Source organism: Acanthaster planci, linkage group LG04 (assembly GCF_054643075.1).
Source record: "Acanthaster planci isolate LZ-2023a linkage group LG04, COTS_SCS, whole genome shotgun sequence".
In the NCBI taxonomy this organism is placed as follows: domain Eukaryota; kingdom Metazoa; phylum Echinodermata; class Asteroidea; order Valvatida; family Acanthasteridae; genus Acanthaster; species Acanthaster planci.
The window spans coordinates 3,757,452-3,778,148 of record NC_141780.1 but is presented as its reverse complement, the minus strand read 5'-3'; the positions used below and the strand labels follow the sequence as shown (position 1 = coordinate 3,778,148).

General features: G+C 40.8%; 1 protein-coding gene across 1 annotated transcript; it reads right to left on the bottom strand.

Annotated features, from left to right (window-relative positions):
* Positions 1-1,408: 1,408 nt before the first annotated feature.
* On the bottom strand, positions 1,409-19,915 carry LOC110974293 (RNA helicase MOV-10-like). Its single transcript, XM_022225832.2, has 21 exons — positions 19,767-19,915; positions 19,205-19,382; positions 17,071-17,350; positions 16,154-16,282; positions 15,288-15,385; positions 14,967-15,064; positions 14,473-14,618; positions 13,848-13,949; positions 13,294-13,447; positions 12,062-12,225; positions 10,612-10,791; positions 9,736-9,898; positions 8,942-9,115; positions 8,327-8,436; positions 7,103-7,311; positions 6,404-6,630; positions 5,986-6,168; positions 5,319-5,498; positions 4,572-4,660; positions 3,846-3,964; positions 1,409-2,896 (listed from the first exon to the last, which is right to left on the bottom strand). Exons 2-21 carry the CDS (start codon positions 19,356-19,358, stop codon positions 2,814-2,816), a joined length of 3,042 nt encoding a protein of 1,013 aa, XP_022081524.2. The 5' UTR covers positions 19,359-19,382; positions 19,767-19,915; the 3' UTR covers positions 1,409-2,813.
* Between the last annotated feature and the right edge of the window lie 782 nt (positions 19,916-20,697).

The window sequence follows — 20,697 nt, the reverse complement described above, 5'->3', positions numbered from 1 at the left end:
TTCCTCTGTCGTGTTACATGAGTAATATATATTATTCAAAGCTCTGTTGCATGCTTGGTAAGCGATGTCCCGCTATATATTCTGTTCCATTAACGCCATCAAATCTACAGCAAATCACGAGGATAGCTTACAGGCTGTGAATGACGGAAAACGACGCGGGCGAGTTCCCCGTGACTGTCAAGTTGTGAATGAATGTCAAAAGAAATGGCGTAACTACACACGAGGCGAGGGGCCGTCCATGAAGTATACGTCCGCACGGGGGGGGGGCTGCCGTTGCGTACACCATTCGTAAGGAGGGGGGTTCAAGTCAGTGCGTATCGTATGCAAACCGAAAATTTGCCTGTAATGAATCTTCATCATTATCAATACACTTTCTCATCCAAATATATACCATGTATTTCAGCTATATTTACGGAAACCTGACCGTGTTTTAATACATCATTTTTCTAAGGTGCTTTATAAGGTGTTTTATTTTTCCTTGTTTCATTTAAGCATAAGGTGCAAAGTAAATACGTGCATAAGAGGAAAAAGGGCACCGAGATTTTTTTTTCCAATTCAACAACATCTTTTTTTAAGCTGCTAAGTAAATATTTTCCAGGGCCGTTAATAAAGAAATACCTTTTTTCGCAACCTCTCGGACAAAGCACTGAGCATACAGTGCTTATTAATATACGTTGGATAAGGAAAAACACGTTATATAAATTAAAATCTCCCCAACGCAAAAATACATCTTAAAAATAGTTCGCGGTACCTGCTGCTTCACTTGAACGGCCAGCCGACCTCGGCGGTCGAATGGACTAAGACATCTGCACTAGTAAGCAGGAGGTCGTGGGTTTGAGTCCCACCCGAGTAAGCTTGTGAGTTTTTTCGCAAGCTCTCGGACAAGCACTGAGCATACATTGCTTATTAATATATGTTGGGTAAGGGCAAAACCCGTTATATAAAGACATACCGATATAAAGCAAGGTACCCGGGAAGTCAAAAGATATAAGGAATGCGTATGTGTACATGGGGAAAGGGGTGGAGCCACGGAGAAGTCGGCATTTCGTGCGTACATGTACATAGGTCCTACTTTATGGACGGCCCCTAAAGGGAGAATCGTGGGGGTATGTCCCCCGCTCGACCCGGGCCCCTCTGCTGATTCCCCCGCTCAGACGGGAAAAATCTGGCCTTGGTCAGTTTTTCAACAGCGACCAAACCCACTTTAGGGTTCCTTCAAGAAAAATTGGACCCAAAACGTGTCACCCTGGTGTGGACGAGAATCGGTTACTGAGTTATAGAGGGCATTACTCGATATTATTGTTATTTGCTATTATTTCAAGACGCTCCTGATCAAGATACCTGCAGGAGGTTTTTTTATCCAGCAATTTTATAAACAGCCTTATTGAAAAGGAATACTTATTGAATGTTTGTTATTTCAAACACAATATATTGAATTTATTGCTCGGTGTCCTCCATACCTGCTGCGTAGAGTTTTAATCCCGGTGTGACATCAATTGACCTGCATTTCATAATTCATTATTTTACTAGTATGTCCAATTAAGAAAAAATCAAGTAAATATGCCAAATTCAAAGACTGAGAAAAAGCTGGGCAGTGTGAATGCGACTGGTTCGTTTGGTGGTTTGAAGTCTTTACAGAGCCATTATAAATGCCGTTACATAATTATACATGAACAATACACAAGGTAGCTACACTATAATTATGCAAGTAGGTGTACCATTGTGTACAGCACACATAATTAAACTGTGCGTAGTGGTGTGGACACAAACTTGCACAAAACCGTTCCAATTCGAGCACCAATAACTGCTTACTACATAATTTTTAAACCTCAGGCACTTTCGTTAAATTGCTGCCTTCCTGAAAATATAAAAATCCTGGTGACATAAAATTTTTCATATAGAATGCTGAGATTCTTAGAATTATGTTCTCACTGTAGGTTTTAAAGGAATTACGTGGCAAGAAAATTGATCAACAGAAATGTCAAATTTTAAATGTTCATTTAACTACTTTATATCTACCAATACACATACTTCTTATCTTCATTTCCAGTATCTGACATTTCAACACCGTCATTTCTAAGTTCAGAACATGGAATTCATAATGCAATTAATTTTGCCTTCCTAAACATTTCAAATTTCCTCTAGAAATACTTGATCAAAATTATCGAGTATGGGGATTTGGGAAACTGACAAGTGAAATCCCAAACAACAAATTAGCCTGATATGGAAGTAAACCTAAACGAGTGGGATAAATTGTGTTAACTTCACCTGTGTTTAAAATGTCATTAAATACATTTCTATAACTCACAGCTGCCATCGAAAATTTCGAAAATAACAAAGCTACTTAAAATTAATTGTAAAAAAATAAATGACAGATGTTCTTTGAACTTCAAAAATTCTTTCAATTCTCTAAAATACATATTTGAGTATATAATGCCTTTTACTTTTATTCAAAGTAAGAGATGGATAATGCCATATTGCCAAGGAATGTTTGTAATAAACCCATGAAAAGACACGATTTCGTCGTGTGATGAGAAGTTGGGTTTAAAAGGAATCTGGTGGGTAACATGCCACATTTCAATCAAAAAATTGAGAATATTACAATAAGTTATTAATAATCCTCAGGACTCACATCCTCAACAAAAATTCGAATATATTTTGACTAATTTGAAAAGCTGTCCATGCACAATAAAATATACGTTACTTTCCAAGTAAAATAAACACAAAGCTAAAATTGAAACTCCTACTAGGTCTATGGTTGGTTTTCAGCCGCAAGTCAGTTTACCTGCCCTTCTTTCTTACAATTTCATCATTTAATCCTCACTGCGCCACTCAGGGTCCTGCTGTTCAGCTACAACGCTCACTCCCTGCAGACGATCCTCAACCGGTTTGTCCACTGTGGAAAAGGACAGAGAAAGGGTGTCAACTGCCACAGCATTTACGGTGATGGCAGTTTGGCACTGCATGCTGTGGCCAGGCAATAATCAAGCTTATGTCCATGAGCAAGACGATCCGTCACAATTGACTTTTCTCTGCCCACAAGGAGACGGGAATATCTTTTGAGGGCAGTTTTGGGGCAATACTGATCATGGACCGGACACCTGAGACCAATTTCAGGGCTCGGTTAAGTGAGGAATTCTTCACTTGTGATCAGCAAGATCTGCGCTAGTGCTTACAACCCTGGCTAAGAGAATTCTGACCTGACACAGCAAGCCCAGAATTTATTTATTTTTAAATGCTAGCACTGAAATTTCTTCTGTAGTTCTGTGAAGACTCTCGGCCTGAGGTATAAAGACTTTTGGCTATGGCCTATCCAAATGAATACATGCGGTTTCAATGTTGCTGTGTGTTGTAATGGTTGTGTATGAACTGGCTGGGCAGTACAGTACACACGGATAACTATTTCAGTGAACTTAATTCCAGAAAACAGATATTATGGCAAAGTTAGAATGGAAAAAGTGACCATCCAGTTCACTATTACCAATTAAAGGTGTTGATAGTAAGCCAAAAACAAGCTCAGGAGAAAGTTCACATCTCCCGCATAACAGCAACCACAGCACTGAAGTCCCCAATGAGTCTTGGTTTGGCATTGACCGTAACGACAGAAGCAAACTAACCTCAGGAAATCATGGGAATGATCCGCAATACAGTGGACTAATAGTTTTCTTTGCAGCGCAAAATGGGGAAAATAGGTGTCAGGCAAAAATACGTAGAACGTCCAATGAGAAGCTGACATGGATGTTGTTTGCAAGACAATTTGACACCACACACTATCTTCCTTCTCAATTCCATCTAATCCAACTGAAGGCGCTTGTCAAGTTCCTAGAGTGGTGTCTTTTTCTTACCCAGGTCAGACGTTATCTTCAGTTGCTGAAACTTCTCTATGGTGTCTTCTACTTCATCTTCCTCATTGTTAAAGAAGCATCCTGTGTAGGCACTGTTCTCCAAGCAATACTCCAGGAACCTACAGAATTGGCATTCCAAGATTTCACGAAAATGTTGGATGAATTCAAGTACGTCTCCTGAAAACAGTTGAAAGCTAAAGTATATGTAACAATCGAAGAATGGAATATTTCATGGATTAATCATCAGTATCATACTCTGAATAAATATCAAAAGTTTCTTCAAATTTTCAGTTATTCCATTTGTTAAATATCTGACTGATAATCTACTCTGCATTCCGTTTAAATCTCCCAGTCAATGAGTTAAAGAAGGCAGCTTTTTGTTTCACTTTTTGCGGTATATTCTCAAACAGAGGCAGATCAAGCGTTTACAAAAAAGGGGTGCTTGGTGGCATTTATGAAGGGCGGGGCACGCCCCCAAATAGAGACAAACCTGTACATACAAAAAGTGCATATTTTTGTGATAGTCATTGTCTTCAAAATTACTTGACATGTAACCAGGTGAGACTAAAAGAAAACAAGAAAGATTGGGAAAGGGGACAGGGGTGGCAGATGTGCACCAGGTGCATCCCCTGGATCGATCCACTACTCACTTATGGTGCAAAGCATGTTTTGATTGTCTCATATCCAAAAATGATGCGTTTCGGGAACTGACGAGCAATTACTCACATGTTCCAGTTGGTATCCTTCCTCAGCATGAAGGGGTTGCCCACCAGGATCAGCAGGGCCTTAGCTCGCGTCACGGCCACATTCAGCCTCTGTTGGGACAGTTAATCCATAAAGTCTGATCAGGAGTAAAATCAATTGAAATTTGGAAATAAACTGAGAGAAATGGTTAATTATTTTTTTTTTAATTCTCGGGTGTCAGACAAGGTTTGCTATATGCAGAAGTCAAATTACTTCAAATGATATCCCCAAAAAACTTATTTAAAATCAGCAGAGACAATAGGACCTGCTTATCAACAGGTTACCATTCACAATGCAAATGGACAAGATTATGACCACAAGCTGTCAAGTGAAACACTTCCATGATTTGAATGTGACTCCCTCTTAGTTTTCAGATTTAATCATATGCTTTTCTGATAGTTTTATAGAAAAATCAGTTGTTCTCATACAAAAGGTTCCAAACACACTTCTGGCTTCATGATGCGTGGAATTTCTGTTTGAAATTACACATGCTGGTGCTGTCATTAGTGGGAGAAATACTGTGGTTATACGAACACTTGGACAAATTTTGTTTATTTGATAAAGAATTATAGTTTGTGCTGTATTCATCTTCATTACTGCAATTCTCCTCACTTTGATATCCTGGCTATCAAAATTGTCATTTTAAGAATTAGCGTGTCATTTTCTGATATTTTTACTTGGTTACCAAGTAAACTTTTCCTCTCTCAGTAGAAACCCTCATGAACAAACCTTTGGGTTTTTGACGAAGCCCAGCTTGTAATCAATGTCCATCTGGATGTGTTCTGGTTTGGTGCTGCGGACGGTGGACACGATGATGACCAGTCTCTCCTGACCCTGGAACTCTTCCACCGAGCCCACCTTGATGTTGGTGATTTTACGCTTCTTAAGTACCTCCTTGATCTTTTGCACCTGTAAATACGCAGATGGAGAAAGATATTGCACGGTAAGATACTGGACATGGCCTAAGGTTGTACAAAATACTGTTTTGTGACAGCACTCAGGAGTATTTTGGAGCAAACCATGAGGCATTTACCAGAACTATGTTTGGGAATTGTTTGAGTGTGTATCTAAAGTTGGCCGTCGTATCTGCCTTGAAAAGGGCCGTGTTGGTGGGCAGTGTTCATTTTGTTGGTAACAACGCGACTGCAACGCATGCATTCCATAGTAGTTCATGAACGTGCAAAGTGCAGTTCTCATCAAAGGAGCCTCTGTTGCTAGGGAAACTGCACCCTCTCTTGACCCTGTTCAAGGCAGATACATCTTGCTTCTTTTGAAAGTCCAAAATTTCTGCCAAATGATACTATTCAAAAGTGGATTATAGCCAGACCAGGGTTCTGGAGGTGCTGCTTGCATTGTCAGCCTGTATTCTGACATTAAGGGATAAACAGAGCGTCACCTGGCGACGGTAGGGTGAGATGATGCCTATGTCTGCCTCCTTGACGCGCATGCCACCTCTTTTTTCCAGCAGGTCCCGAGCGTACTCAATGACAATCTGAATCTCGGCTTTGTTGAAGAAGGATGGGCTCTGTCCCTCTCGTTCGTCTACTCCCTCGACGCCGTGGAAGATAATGGGAAAATCCTAATGAAGAGAAAGGAAACCAGTGATCCTCAGCAACCGAAGACATCTATGTGTTGCCTAGGATTGTAACAGAACCTGTAGCCACTGGCTACATGCTACTCATGTCATGTCAACTTACTGGCCAGCTTTACTCTGGTCCATGTCCTCAGCCTTTTCTTTATTCTGATTAAAACTGATAAAGGCAGTTTCAGAAAACTTTAATAATACATGTATAAAAATAGTAACATGCAACAACCTTTTGGGGTAGCTTTTCCCAACCGCAGAGTGACTCCCTAGCGAATTTATCAGCGTGGACTTCTAGCTCATTTGCATAGAACAGCTGATTGGGCAGTTTGAGGATGGCCGGGTGGGAGCGGTAGTTACGCAGCAGCTTGGTCAGCACGCGGCTGTCGTAATGCGGCTCCACTTTCCCGCGTTTGTATACCTGGCACTTTGTCATGAGGCGCTCCAACAGTGACAGCTCTGTAGGGATTTTAGAAGACACGAGACACTTTAAACTCAATGATAAGAGGTAAACAATGTCGTACCCAACATGTCGTGCTTGAGGTATGCGCCCTAAATTGAAGCACCGCCTCAAGAGCAAAGAAGAATGGTGAGAATTGTTTCATCTGGGCACACACGTGAAGACAACCATTCAACATAAACTGGTCACGTGTGCATAAAGTGTCTCACATCAAATGTCCATAGACCTGTGCTTGCATGCGGTGATTTCCCATCAACATGATGTCTGCTACATAAAAGTAGGTACTCATCCCAGCACACAAACTGATATGTGCTGGCACTATATATACATTGTACTATGAATTTGATGCACCAGCCCATTTAAGGTGAAAGAATATGGAAGACAACTTATACATTTAAAACGACACTCCCCACCCCCCCAAAAATTCTACATTAGTTGTTCATTCTAAGAATGTTTTGTCAAAAACCCTACCCAGTCCGTGTTCAAGGGCCAGTGGTGACCTGAGGATGGGTCCTAGCTGCTTGGGATCACCGGCCAGAACCACCTGACCTCCTCGGGGGTTGTTTGGGTTCAGGAGGTTGGCCAGGGATATAATGGCTTCTGGCTCCACAGCGTGGCCCGCCTCGTCGATGAAGACGTGGGTGAAGTGGTCGTAGGGGAAGTCCTTTGCAGTGGCCAGCCTGACAAGAATTAGATTACAAGATGTAAATTGTTCAATATTGGGGGGGGGGGTGAGTTAGTGGTATTGGCTTGTATCTAAGAACAGTCACAGAAGTCAAGTGATCACTTGCGATGATGTGCTGCTGCGTGTATGACTCATTTGCATCTGAATGCAGTGCAAACCTAAGGTGGCTTTGTGAGGGGAGGATAGTATACAGCATTGAAAGGTGTGTTGCATCTCTTACGTTATTCTGTCACTGTCAAAGGGGGGGTTACCATTGTTTTACGCAGTACACGAAAAGGATGAGGCACATACAAAGCCATGTCAGAATGTTTTGACTGTGGCTGAAAATGACACATGCACCTCTGATAGCCACTGGCTAGTGGTTGGAACTATACTTCCCACATACTACTGACCAAATAGTCTACTGACCTGTACAGGAAAAGTGGGCATCCAGTGCAAACAGAATCTTTTATTTTTTTTAATTAAACCTTCTTTATTAAGGGTAACCCATCCAGCAGAAACTGATCATTTGGGGCCCTCATTAAAAAGAAAAAGAAATACGTCAAGATTGTAATATAAACATTACCACAACTACACAAATGTACAAAAATACAAATACATCAGAGGAGTCATCCACAGAAAAAGATTCCTCATTCTTAAAAATACCTGAAAAATTACATTAAAAATCCAATAAAAAATCAAACATCGAAAAAAGAAAAAGTTAAAATTGGAGGACAAATAGGTATAGATACAGGGAAAAGATATAAAATATTGAGAGAACATTGAGTGCCTCCCTACCTCCCCCAAGAATTAATATTAACCATCCAAAAATGCAAGTACAAATGAACTGGCAGAGTACAATTTAAAAAAATCTTCAATTAAAAAAAAGGTGTAAAAATTGATGATACAACATTACGAGAAAAAAATCCTGAAGGCTCAGGACAAAAAATAAAAACTACACTTTGACAATATCTGGGAAAATTTTGATGGAGGACGGTTTCTAACCCCCCCCCGATCTGTCACCAACCAACCTTCCAGCTGTACAGAGGGTGGTCACTAGAACACGCTTCTCCATAAGCTCCTCCTTGACTGGGAAGAAATTATCCCCTGTCATCTTGTTGTAGTTGCAGCAGTTTTTTTCCTAATGGAACAACAAATCGGCTGGAGTTGACCTCAAGAGTCCAGACATTTTACGTGCCATTTTGAAAAAGTTTTCCAAAATGCACAATACACACAAAAGCGCAGGGCGCATGACCAATATTTGTGGGAAAAAAGTCTTTGCCACTGTTAATTCCCTTCAGTTTCCTTTGGCATGTAACACTTGAGAATATTTCTAGTCTATGGGATACCAGTCCATTGCAGATTTCTCTTCAGGTATTATGCCATTACCCATTTATACATTTTGGGTGGAGAGAGACAAGTAAAGGTGAAATGGCTTGCCCAAGGCCACAACTTAGGACCTACCGCTGGAATCGAACCTCTCACCATCTGATTATTAGCCATGAGCCAAACCCACTGGCCCAGCCAGATCTTGCCCTGCCCAATGACTTCTGCCTTCTTGAGAGAATACTTGGGCAGGGAAAGGATAAATTCACTGGTTCTCAGTCTACGTTACTTCAACTCTGTCTCTTGACATGTTCACGCACCTTCAGGGTTTGGTCCACCGTTTTCCAGTCTCTGCTCAGGGCGTTGACCCTGAAGAGTGTTGTCACGATGACTGGGGTACCGGTGCCAGTCAGAAGCCGCTTTGCGATCAGATCAGCTGCACTGTTGGACGGGGCGCAGGCCAAAATGTGGCTGCTGGGCAGATTTTTGTAAACCTATGAGATATTCAATGGAGCACACAGAAGCAACTTTAGTGTATTGAAGTTGAATGAGCCATTTTGGTAATTTCAAAAAGCCAAGGTCTTTCGGGAACAAAGTGCATGCGAGTCAGTGTATAGCTCTACGCTGACAGCAAGAGACTATCAATCACACACCTAGCTGTTCCCCGAATAGCCTCATACCGAGCATGCGGTGTTGGAATACTAAACTGGCTCCTCAGAAAAAAAGAAAAAAGAATTAAAATAGATGTTTATGCAAATATGCTATTGTTTATTTTTCACTCTTTGTTGGCAGAAAGTGACATGATTATTTTACTTTAAAAAAACGGGCAAACAACGTTGTGAAAAGTTGAAAAATGATATTTTATTATGAATTAAATGATTCTCAAGAGCCAAACATTTGAGCTTAATAAAACTCAATTCAATAAAAACCACACAAAATCTCTTTAACTTTGCATAAGTGCAGAAACAAACCCTTTTCAGCCGTTTGTTCTGTCAATTACCTGTTGATTACTTTCTACACATGTAATCTCTCTGCACCAAGTTCACAAAGGTCACAGATTCAAGTCTGATCTTTTTCAAGGGTGTATTTTGGGCTTTCTAAGATAAAGTTCTACCTGCTTGATGGCCTCAACAATGGTAACAGTCTTGCCGGTGCCTGGAGGTCCAAACACCAGATATGGAGCTGGGCGAGAGGTTCCTTGTAGAATATGCTGGATGGCCTTGACTTGCTCTGTATTTGAGGCTAGCTTCTGGTCATATAGACTGTGAGCAAACTGACTGTGAATGTAAGACACATAAGACAGTACTTCTGATTCAATTTCTTACAGGTACTAATTGGTCCGTGCTTCATCAACTATTGTCAACTTTGCACAAACTGCATATAACATGGACTTGCAGCCATGGCGATGCCAGGCGCCACTAGAAACGTTGTCACAATATAATTTTCTTTTCAGAAATTTCTGTTAAGCTATAAATGAGAATTCAAAATTGCATCTCAACACCTCCATTCACTCAACGTCTAACCTAAGATTAACTTGTAACAATCGTAAATCATAAGACTGTCACAGATGTGACAACAGGACATCAAATGTTTTGAAATGTAAATTACGTGACTTTGAATTTTTATCATGGAAAGCTCCATTCTGATAAAGACACTGCCCATTCTGACTGTCAGTTAATTCCGGACCATTTCAAGTGAAAAGGGGATATATTTTGTATATATAGACAAATTCACAGGTATGAATAAACCTTGTCGAGTCGAAGATCCTCTCTTTTCAATCAAAATCCACATAAGCTCATGGCCCAGGGGATGCTCGAAGCTTACTTTCCTTAGAGTGCACTGATTAATTAATGGCCTTATCAGCTATAACAAGCACATTTTCAGCATTGAAAAAGGCATCTTGGTCACAAGGTGGCTTTATAGGTACTGACCATAAAGGTTTTTTAAAGTATCGGACTTGTAAAATGAAGCAATCGATGCACGCCAATACCTTTCATTGGTCAGGGAGCAAAGCAGGGGTTTCACTCCAGGGGATTCGGGAAATAGCACGCTCTGGATGTCAGGATGCTTGGGTGCCTCTTCCAAAGCAAAATGCTGCAGGCGGAGGGGAAAGCGATTGAAGGTAAACTCGATGTCGACCTTGATCCCATTGGCATAGCGGTTTAAGAACCTGGAATACAAAGATTTGTTTTAAAAAAGGAAAAATGTAAAACACTACCGAGAATATTACAGCTCCAGACCTACGTACCTACACCTGTAAGATGTGTTTCTTGACATAACCACTTTGCGTCAGAGGACAGATAAAAACGATCTGTCTGTCTGCATGCACAGGCATAGCTGGCAAGTCTTAACATACTAATCCCACGTTTGCTTTGTAAAGACACACATAGTTTGAGAAGTATGCAGGATCAAGCGTTGAACTTGAACTTAGTGGCTGTACATGGCTTGTTGTGGTAGCATATATCGCTCTGTGGGTGCACCTTAAGAGTGTTATAGCAAGACTGTCGTAAGAAATATCGTACAAATACTGTTCAAATGACTTTTTGGCATTTGGCTATACATCAAAAGTTGGCAGCCCTATCTTGCCTTTTTTTTAAATTGAAATTTCCGGCCAAAAATAATGCCATTACCAAGTGATTAAAATGGCATAGAACTTTCCTGCTCAGCAGCACATTGAAAATAACCCCTATGGGCTGACAGCCAGAACTACATGTAATTTGAACATTCATCGGCTATGGCTAGGATTAGTGCACAGGTATGGAAAGTGGCTTCACTTGCTAGCCAGTGGTTACATAGGTGAATATGTTATTTTCAGTTGCAGCCACAACATCTAGACACAGGCTGAGAACAGCCATGGGCGTTGAGTTGTCCTGTAATTATGACATTATATACAGGTCACACATTACAAAACCAATGCACACTCGTAAAGTTGCTGCATACCCATGCAGGAGATCTAGACAAATTGGCCTTCAAGGTGCAAAGCAACCAACAGCGGCAGATCCAGCATTTAAGGAAAAGGGAGCTCCCAGAATTCACAAAATGGGGGCACGCTCAATGGAGCTGAGCATGAATGGAAATGGGCCACATTCTGTTAAGACAATTACCAGTCAATAACAAACAAAGAGGTTGGCAAAAACGAAACCGCATCTCTTTTAATAAAGAAGTGGAGGTGCCACCAACAAATTTGTCTGTCCTCATAAGGGGCAAAACTGAGTCAACGTCAATTTTGAAGAGCCCAACTCACATGGGCAAAAAAATGCTGTGAGGTAAGAACATTAACTTGCTCGAGACATTCTACTACCAAAAATCGGAGGTAATATATACTACGAAGTTCATGTCCATGCTGTGGTTTTAATGGTGAAGATGGCGGGGAGGCAGGGTCAAAGGAACAGGATACAGAGGGTGGTGATGATCGAGGACACTGTTTCTACGTGACGTACTCTTTTGAAAAGCCAAGCACCAGCTCCTCCAATTCTACACGGTGGACATAGCCCTTGTAGGTCTTGACCTGCTCGGGGTGTGGATTAGATCTGTCAATCACAAAACGGGCAAAGAGGTGGTCCCCCCTCAGAACTGACGGACGATTCTCAGCAAGCCCTGGAACCTGCAGAGAGTGGGGGAAATGGTGAGGTATGGACACTGGCAGGTGATGAGGGCTATGCTCGGGACAAGGAGTGGAATTGGAGCAAGAACTGAAGGAAGAGATGGAAATGCAAAGATTAAAACCCATTTAAGATGAACCATGATCAATAGGGATCAATGCCACATGCCATCCTCCAATCCCTGCTAAGAGAATGAGTACCTTCTCTCAGTCATGAAAATCTAAATTTTGTAATTCCTAAAACATTAAGGGACAAGTGGCTACTGCATGTATCATTTAGCTCTCACCGCCGTGGCTGTGGGGTTTGATTCCCGACCATGGCCATTTGTAGGTAGAGTTTATTGATTTCTCCCATACCACAAATTTTTCTCACTCAAATTATCATGCCCAAAAGTCTCTGCACACCTTAATTCACCAAATAAGGAGCCCCCAGTACAAATTAATATGCAGTTGGGGCAAAAACTTTACAAATGCTTGGTAGAAAAACAGTTTTCCTAATTTTTTTGCTGCTTGAAATAATCTTGCCAACTTTTACTTTACAGGGTCAGACAAACTGTGTCTCAAAAATGTTCATAGTGTGTATTTCAATTGAAAATACTCAGAGGCATTTATTATGGTTAAAATTATTAATATTTCTGAAAAATCATTTTGTGAACATTTACTTCTACTCCCTTATTGTCACTTGAAAACACTTCAGGAAGTGGTCCACTGCGGCATGAGATGTGACAAAAATACAGAAAGTGGCACTAAATAATAGGGTCAGAGTATGTAAAATTTGGATTTTTTAGTAAATATAAATCCTATATCTCTGAGTGTTTTTATTTGATGCATACACCATGTACATTAAGTAGAGACCCATCTTGTTTGTCCTCGTGAAAAGAAAAGTTGGTAGGAAAGAGTGAAGTTGTGAAAATCAAGGAAAACTGTTTTTGTTCTGCCAGGTGTATGTAAACTTCTTGCCCCAACTTTAGATCATAGCACATGCAACTGTTTGAAGTAATGCCGATTAACTTCAAGAAAGCAACTCGAAACCACTTTTGTGCAGTTGTCCCAAATGGTACAGCTGCTCACTTTCAGTTTGAGGAAGGTTCCTTCTTGCTTCATGGTGGCACCGTTGATGTCGTAGCGTCGGATGTCCACCTCCATCTGACATTCTTCTATATGCAAGAGGTTCGACAGCTTGCGAGCATAGTTGTCCCAGCACAGAGGTTCTTCGAGGCGTTTGCTAAAAAACAATGAAACCAAATGATTATGAGAATGAATTTCCCTAAGTCACATTTCTGAATTACTTTGTTGTGACTGGCGTCTATGGAAAATGGCTGAAAATGACAGAATGGATGTCTGGAAAGTCTATGATTCAAAGTCATGTTTTCACAATGCTCTTCCTTCATTTGAAGAGACATTTGAGACACTGCAGCAAAACGTATGCTTCAATATGCAAAAGATTAACACATTTCAACTTTGGAGACTTCCATGACAATTTCTTCATGACACCAAATTCATATTCACTTTCATAAAACAAACCTTTAGTTCATTACATAACCCTCAAAATGTATCATCATTGAGTCTTCAAAACAATCTTTCTTCTACAATTTTCATGGTACAAGAGAAAATTCATTCCATACTTGATATCTTCCATTTCGTCTTTGGTGTTAATCTGATAACGCAGGTGACTTGGCACAAAGTAGGGCTTCAGGTTTCCCATTTTCAGTACGCTGTTCTTGGTTCTGACAGGGATCAAAGATAAACAGAGAAAAAAACTCAGCTTTTCGTTTACACTGAAATCTGATGTGAGTTGTCACAAGATGATCCATCTTTGAAATGATTTTCCTGGTCAGTTGGCAAGAATGTATTACACCGGCCTTGTGCACTCTTTTTTAAAACTTGACGATGGTACTTTTGTACGTTTGACTTTCCCCGGCACGGTATTGTTTTATGGTTAAAAATATATGACTTTTTAAAACGAAAAGGGGTTACAGTTGGCACTTCGCTGCTTCCTAAATTTAGACAGAGTCCAGCATCATTAGCTACAATCAACCTTGCATAATTAACAAAGCTGTCCCGTTAACGGCAGTGTCCAAATTACTTAATTGGCTGCTTTTTGCGATAATGCATAGCTCACTGTAGCCACAGCCATTGACTTGTGTGTAATTCCAAGAAGCAGTCATAGGGAAATATGACAAGCTACCACACCCGTAGTGTCTGACTCTAGGACATGTAAATGACGTTTCAGAAATGCGCTGAACTCACTGAGGAGGTGGCACTCCATCAACAATTTCTCCTGTGGCCTGCCTGAGTGACTTCTTCGATGGCCGCTCATAAGGCACTGAAGGGGGTATGTCTGCTGCTATGTCACCTATCACTTCAACCTTCAGGAATCGAAGAATCTGGAAAACCTAGAAGAGAAAAATTAATGTATTTTTAACATTAACAAGCTTGGCATAGTAAGCTCTAGATCAAAGCTTTTTTTCAGGGGGGGAAGCTTAGATCAATTTTGAACACTTGAATTCCAAAAATATTGGGACTTTGTATTTTTGTTGTTTCTGGGGGAAAAGGGATAATTTAAGGAACCGTCAAAAAAAAAAGTTATGTTGCTAGAAATTCTGACCAAATTGAAAAAATTCAATTCAAACAAAATATAATAAAAAGATTTCTGAAAAAAATGGAGATGCCAGAAATTAATGATGAAAGGGATAATTTAAGCACTTTGAAGATGGTTTTAGGCAGAAAGGAATGTGTTTTACTGTGTTTTCGTTGCTAGGTTTGAAGGCCATCAAAAGTGGGCTTTGCAGCACGCCGAGGCAATCAGATTTGACCAGAACTTGAACGTAGCATTTCTGTCCTGTGGATTACAAAAGAAATCAATGTAATTCCAAAGAGCAAATGTTCCTTTAACGTCATTAGAAAATATTTCTGCGGTGCAAAAAAAGTTGGGCACTGCAATTCAGAGTTGGATGTGCTTCAACACTATCAAGCAGACCGTTTGTGGCTCGTGCGTTATTATGTTTTTTAAACCCCAACCTTAACAGTGCATAACACTGGTTTTGCATCAAGTTCCTACTCACCAGGTTGTAGAATTCCATTGTCTGGGAGATCTGTCAAGGTGATCCCAGGCTGGGCTTTCAGCAGCAAACAGGCCAGGAAACTATTCTGTGCTGAATCACTTTTCAAAGGGAAGGAAAGGGTTTTGTTTGTAACATCAAATGGGAGCACTATCATGCATAATGTCTGGGACAGAAAATTTCGAATTCTGTGCTGTCACAGATCACCTACATTTGGAACCAAATGAATCGAGTGGTATGTCAGAGTGAATCTGGTAGAGTTAAAGTCATTAATTTTGATGATATAAGCCTGGCCCAGGTCATCATAATGCACACATACATATCATGGGGGATGAGCGTAAGAAGACACACAGTTTGTGTATGGACTCATATTGCGGGGTAATTTTTCATGTCATGCAGGATGACCTCTGTCATGTTTTTCCAAGCTGGCATTTTACACACGAGAGTTTCTCTTAAAAGCCTGCCTTAGCCCCCCCCCCAAAAAAAAAACCCAGTTATACTTCCTTCTTCCCCAACCTACCCTATTTTGAAGGAAAGATGCAAATTTTTGGGGAGAAAATTATGGGATAATGTGAAACTGGAAATAAATGTGTCCATTGTAGTTTGAAAGTGGTACAAAAAAGTTCATTGGACTTATTAATTTTTTTTAACATGTTGTTCATTTCAAACAAATTCCACCTGACCTCTCTTGTAATTGCTATTTTAACCAGTCCACGGTTAGCTGCACAATACATCAGTATAAAAAAGTGCCAAAAGTTTTTCTCCAACCAACCAACGCTGTTTTGACATGCAATGCGATAGGAAGCAGAACTATCATGTGACCTAATGGAGCATTTAACAGCTATCGAGGTGGATCCTCACTGACATACCTGGTGTTGGTAACCGTGAGAACAAACGTCTGTGTGGAGTTGATATCCATGCTGAATGCGATTGTCCCATTGTCATCGTCGTAGTCACTGGTCACTCGGATGCCATTGCGACTGCTTATCATTATATCCCTGACATTTATTAACAAATAACTGTCACTCTCATTTAAAAATGCATGTACATCAATATGACAAAGAGCATATGATGGAGAAAGAAGGAAGCTAGGATTAAAACTTGCACAGGTTCTTTTCCCTTGGAAAATCTGATAAAAATTTCGGAGTCAATTCACAGATGTACAAAACTGTGCAAACAGTATGACATATCAAATTAATACATTTCTCTATTGTCGTGCCACATAATTAATAACATGTACCAGTCTATCTACCAAATGAAGTTACTTGGCTTCAATCTCAACTGAAAACAGAGTTCCTTTGAAATACAGTTAAGACCATAAACTTGGCTTTGGAAATACTGAGGATCATGGCCCAATTTCAAGGCACTGTTAAAAATTTGTCTACAGACAAAGGCTCTGTGTATTTCATGAAGATCACAAGCAATAAGCACGGCAAAAGGCACGCTAATCTCAGAGGAGAATTGTGCTTGACGTAGCAATAACACAAATCTCTGTTTGTGCACAACCGTAAGCATAACCATGCCGAGCACTGCCATGAAATGGCGCTTACGGTAGACAAAATTTCCTGCTATAGTGAGCATGACTTTTCTGCTAACTGTTAATCAGTGCCATAAAATTGGGCTCTTGCCTTTACCTCACGCAAGAATTTTGCCTGGAACTAAGAAGTGAGAAAAGTTGATTTTGTTTTACATGTTAATGCTCTAGCACTCTGCATAGTTCGTCACATTCCGGAGGCGCCACACCCAATAAATGTTGAAAAGATAGTTCCAGGTTCTCATGTATTACCTCTGGTTCTTCAAATACTTGAAACTCATTTGCTGAAGGTGTTTCTTTCCCATCAGGTGGCCTCGGAATGACAACAAAGAATTGCCCTTCACGTCACAGTCAGCACAGTAAAATGGGTGACGGGATGCAGCCGCCTTATTGGCTGTATCCAGTTCGTGCAATTTCAGTGTTGAATACTGGTCCCTGGCAAGGAAGCCGGGCGTGATGTGAACTTGGTCACTCTTGAACTTCAACATGCCGTTCATCCGTAGAGTAAAAAGGATGGAAGAAAAATTGACTCCTGAGACAGACAACAGAAAGCATGAAATCAGTTAATTTCATTTTCACAGCCATTATATGGCTACAGCCATTAGGCCAAACAAAAAATAGTTGTGTTTCCTATTACACTGAGAAATAAATTAGGGTGGTTAGTTGGGTAAAATGTTTTTACTGTAAATTTTGATGGTCTGTTTTTTTTATGGGGGGGGCATATATTTGTAACAGGTTTTAAGTCAATGTCAGATTAATACTCTACATGTGCATATCAATATTACATATCAGCACTGTGATTGAGTAGTAAAGCAGCTGGTTGTTGAAATACAAACACACAAGAGCTGTCCATCTCATGCAAAAAAAAATTAAAACAATACAATGTACGGGATGATGTACACAAAATTAGGCTTGGGGCAAGGCACCGTAAGTTTTTATCTGTTATTGATTTGTCGAATAAAAAGATATAGGTTCCACATGATTTTCTAGGTTGGGTTGGGTAACTGGAAACACAGCTATTTTTTGTTTGGCCTGAGCCACGTAGGCAAGTTGGTAAAGATTTCCACATAAGGACAATACTTGAGAACCTGTGTATAAACCTAGGACTTGTACGTCTCAAAAAAAGTGTTTCTAAATAAATGCTTCAGAATTTTCTGAGGTAAATTTCACTTTTTAGAAAAATCTCACTTTTTAGAACATGTTATCACTTTCTGATGGCTGTTATAACAGTTTAAGGGAAAATTATTGTTGTCCGTACATGGAACTCTTTCCGGCAAGTCTTTTAAATGCAGGCTATAATCACATTTCAAATAGAGTCTCGTGCGTTTCAGTATCTGCCCTGAGTTGAAGTGTGCCCTCAAAGGCAAAGGAGAGACAGGCTGATGGCAAGTTTTTCAAATGGGCTGGTGCAGTGCAGGTGCGCACAGCACACACCCAGAGTCTGTACACTGTATTCCAACATAAATTGGTCGAGCATGGTAAACACATCCCATGCCAAATGTGTGCATACACCTGCATGTTTGCTAGGTGAGTTCCCACAAAGGGACCGTCATTTCCACATAAAAACATGACCTGTCTTGTTACCAGTTGGAGCAGATTATAGAGTGTTACTGCACCAAGGCAACACCTACTGTAGCTAGCTTCCACAAACAGCTTTCCTGTGCAGCCCTCCGTGACAACCTTCATTACCCTTGCACAGCACAGACAGCATCCGCCAGACTGAAACACACGACTGTTTCAAATTCCATGCACATAGACTAACAAAAGGATTATGCATTCCGTTACTCAAATCAATGCATTCCTGGGCCTTTCATGTGCCAGAGAGCAGCTGTGGAGCAGGGAGAAAGGACTGATAAAACAAATAAAAGCACATGTCACATACACACACCCACACACACCTGTTTTGCATACAAAGTGTGGACATTCCTTTGTTCTCCCATGGTTAAGGAAACTTGAGGAAAACGCTTCTTTTTGTCCAACTATGATAACTCCTTCAAGCTGGATTTTTGACGATTTCCCGGACAGTTCCTAGATTCGTTTTGCCAAGGCTAACCCCAACCCCAAAATGCTTCTGACGATTCAGAGAAGGGGTAGGCATTCACCGCATTAAGGGGACAATTTCTTTTATTAGGCAAAGTTGAATCGCATGGTAGGGACATTTCTGTGTCCCAGTAACATTTTGGTCCCCATAAAATAGGTGAAATATGTCCCCACATCTACAGAAAAAGACTCCAAATCATTTACGTAGATTTCTTTTTGTGCGTAACTCCACACTATGTCATGTACACCACGCTTGGGCACACAAACACAAAAATGAGTCAAATCCAACACTAATTAGAAACAAAATAAAACAATGCAAAAGTGAAGACCATGTAAAGGTATACACCTTTGCAAGCAGCTCCATGAGATTGCTTGTAGTTATTTGCGTAGATCTCTGATAGCTCTCTTCTCCCAAAACAGATACTCTGATTGGTTTCGTTGAGGTATTTCAGGAAAGCCTTCCCCACGAGAAGTTTCTGAGCAGGCGTTTTCTTTCCCATTGTGACAAAAACAAGGTTCTTGATCTGCAAGCAGGGATAAAATTTGTTTTGGTAAATAAACAACAACAAAAAAATTTCTCTATCCTGTCAGTGGCACTGTAGTGCCAACTCTAGTGGCTTTTTACTGTTGGTTGAAGCATTATTGACAAATATGTGTACGTGTAAGCATGTTGTTAAGGATAAAGCCCAGACAGTTTTAGCAGGAACATAATTAGCCCTACTCGTGTGGCACGGACTCTCACTCCCGCTCCATCCTTAGGATGGGGCGGGAGTAAGAGTCCGTGCCACACTAGTGGGGCTAGAACATGATGCGCATCACGGTCAGAATCTGTTTCTTTGCAACAATGTATAGTAGCAAGTACGTGATGGTCAAATATCTCCCATTTCCAAAGGATATAATATACTTACTTTGCCGTGAGTATAGGCCCAAAACTGAAAGGAATATTTACGCTCCTCGAGCCTGCAGCCCGTTCCGCCAACTTTGCAGGCTACACGTCACAGCGACGGTATTTCTCATCAGATTTCTCAATAATACAAATTGCCAGAAGGGTACCAATAGACGAGTCCTTATGTATAGCACGGGTAAACGTCTAGGTATCTACATCTTGCAGGTATTAGGGAAATCCCCGACTTTGGCCGCCGCGGCTCGCGCCGGCGATAGTGGTTGCAGTCGCTAACCAGTGACTTCCCGGGGGTCACGTGAGTTAATTTAGTCTGGGAAATCGTCATCCTCAGCTCACAAGTTTTGTCGATGTGGTGACAAATTTTGTCGATGTGGTGTTAAAACCCACATGATGAAGTCGCTTGGAAGTTTCCACCTTAAATTTGTTCACATTATAATGTATCTCGGTCAGTGTAAACGTTGACATCGAAAGGAATGACGCAGGTAATTTGCCAGTGAAGACCGGCGCAATCAATAAGGCTCACAGATGTTTCAGCTTGATGTCAACCTTTGGTATTTCACTGCTTCATGATAGCATGTTAAACCTACTTAGACTGTTCATGTTCACCCTTTCAAAGCTCAAAGCGGGTATATCCTATGGATGTGATCAGGTCCCAGCCTAAGAACAGCGTAATTATAAACCAACTAACATCCGCATAAACTGGTGCTTGAACTTTACTAGGCTGGGAACTGTTCCTATCCACAGGGAAGACACTGTTTTGCCCATTTAGAAGCCGAAATGGGGTCTTTTGGCTACCTTCTTGTGTTGAAAAACTCAGGCCAATGTCTCTCATAACCAAATGGATGCTGACGGATATTGGTTTTAAGATTGACTTCGCCCCAATTTGGCTATAATTAAGGGGTGCTGGGTCTTTTGGCTACTGTTCAATCTATTTC

Bases quoted from the DNA above. Each gene is read 5' to 3' on its own strand.
- LOC110974293 (XM_022225832.2), bottom strand. From the start codon at position 19,358: ATGGGAAAGAAAACGCCTGCTCAGAAACTTCTCGTGGGGAAGGCTTTC. The intron at 12,226-13,293 runs GTGAGCAGCTGT...CACTCTCTGCAG, and splicing joins GAACCTTCCTCAAACTGAAA to GTTCCAGGGCTTGCTGAGAA. The intron at 6,631-7,102 runs GTAGGGTTTTTG...AAATCCCTACAG, and splicing joins GGCCCTTGAACACGGACTGG to AGCTGTCACTGTTGGAGCGC.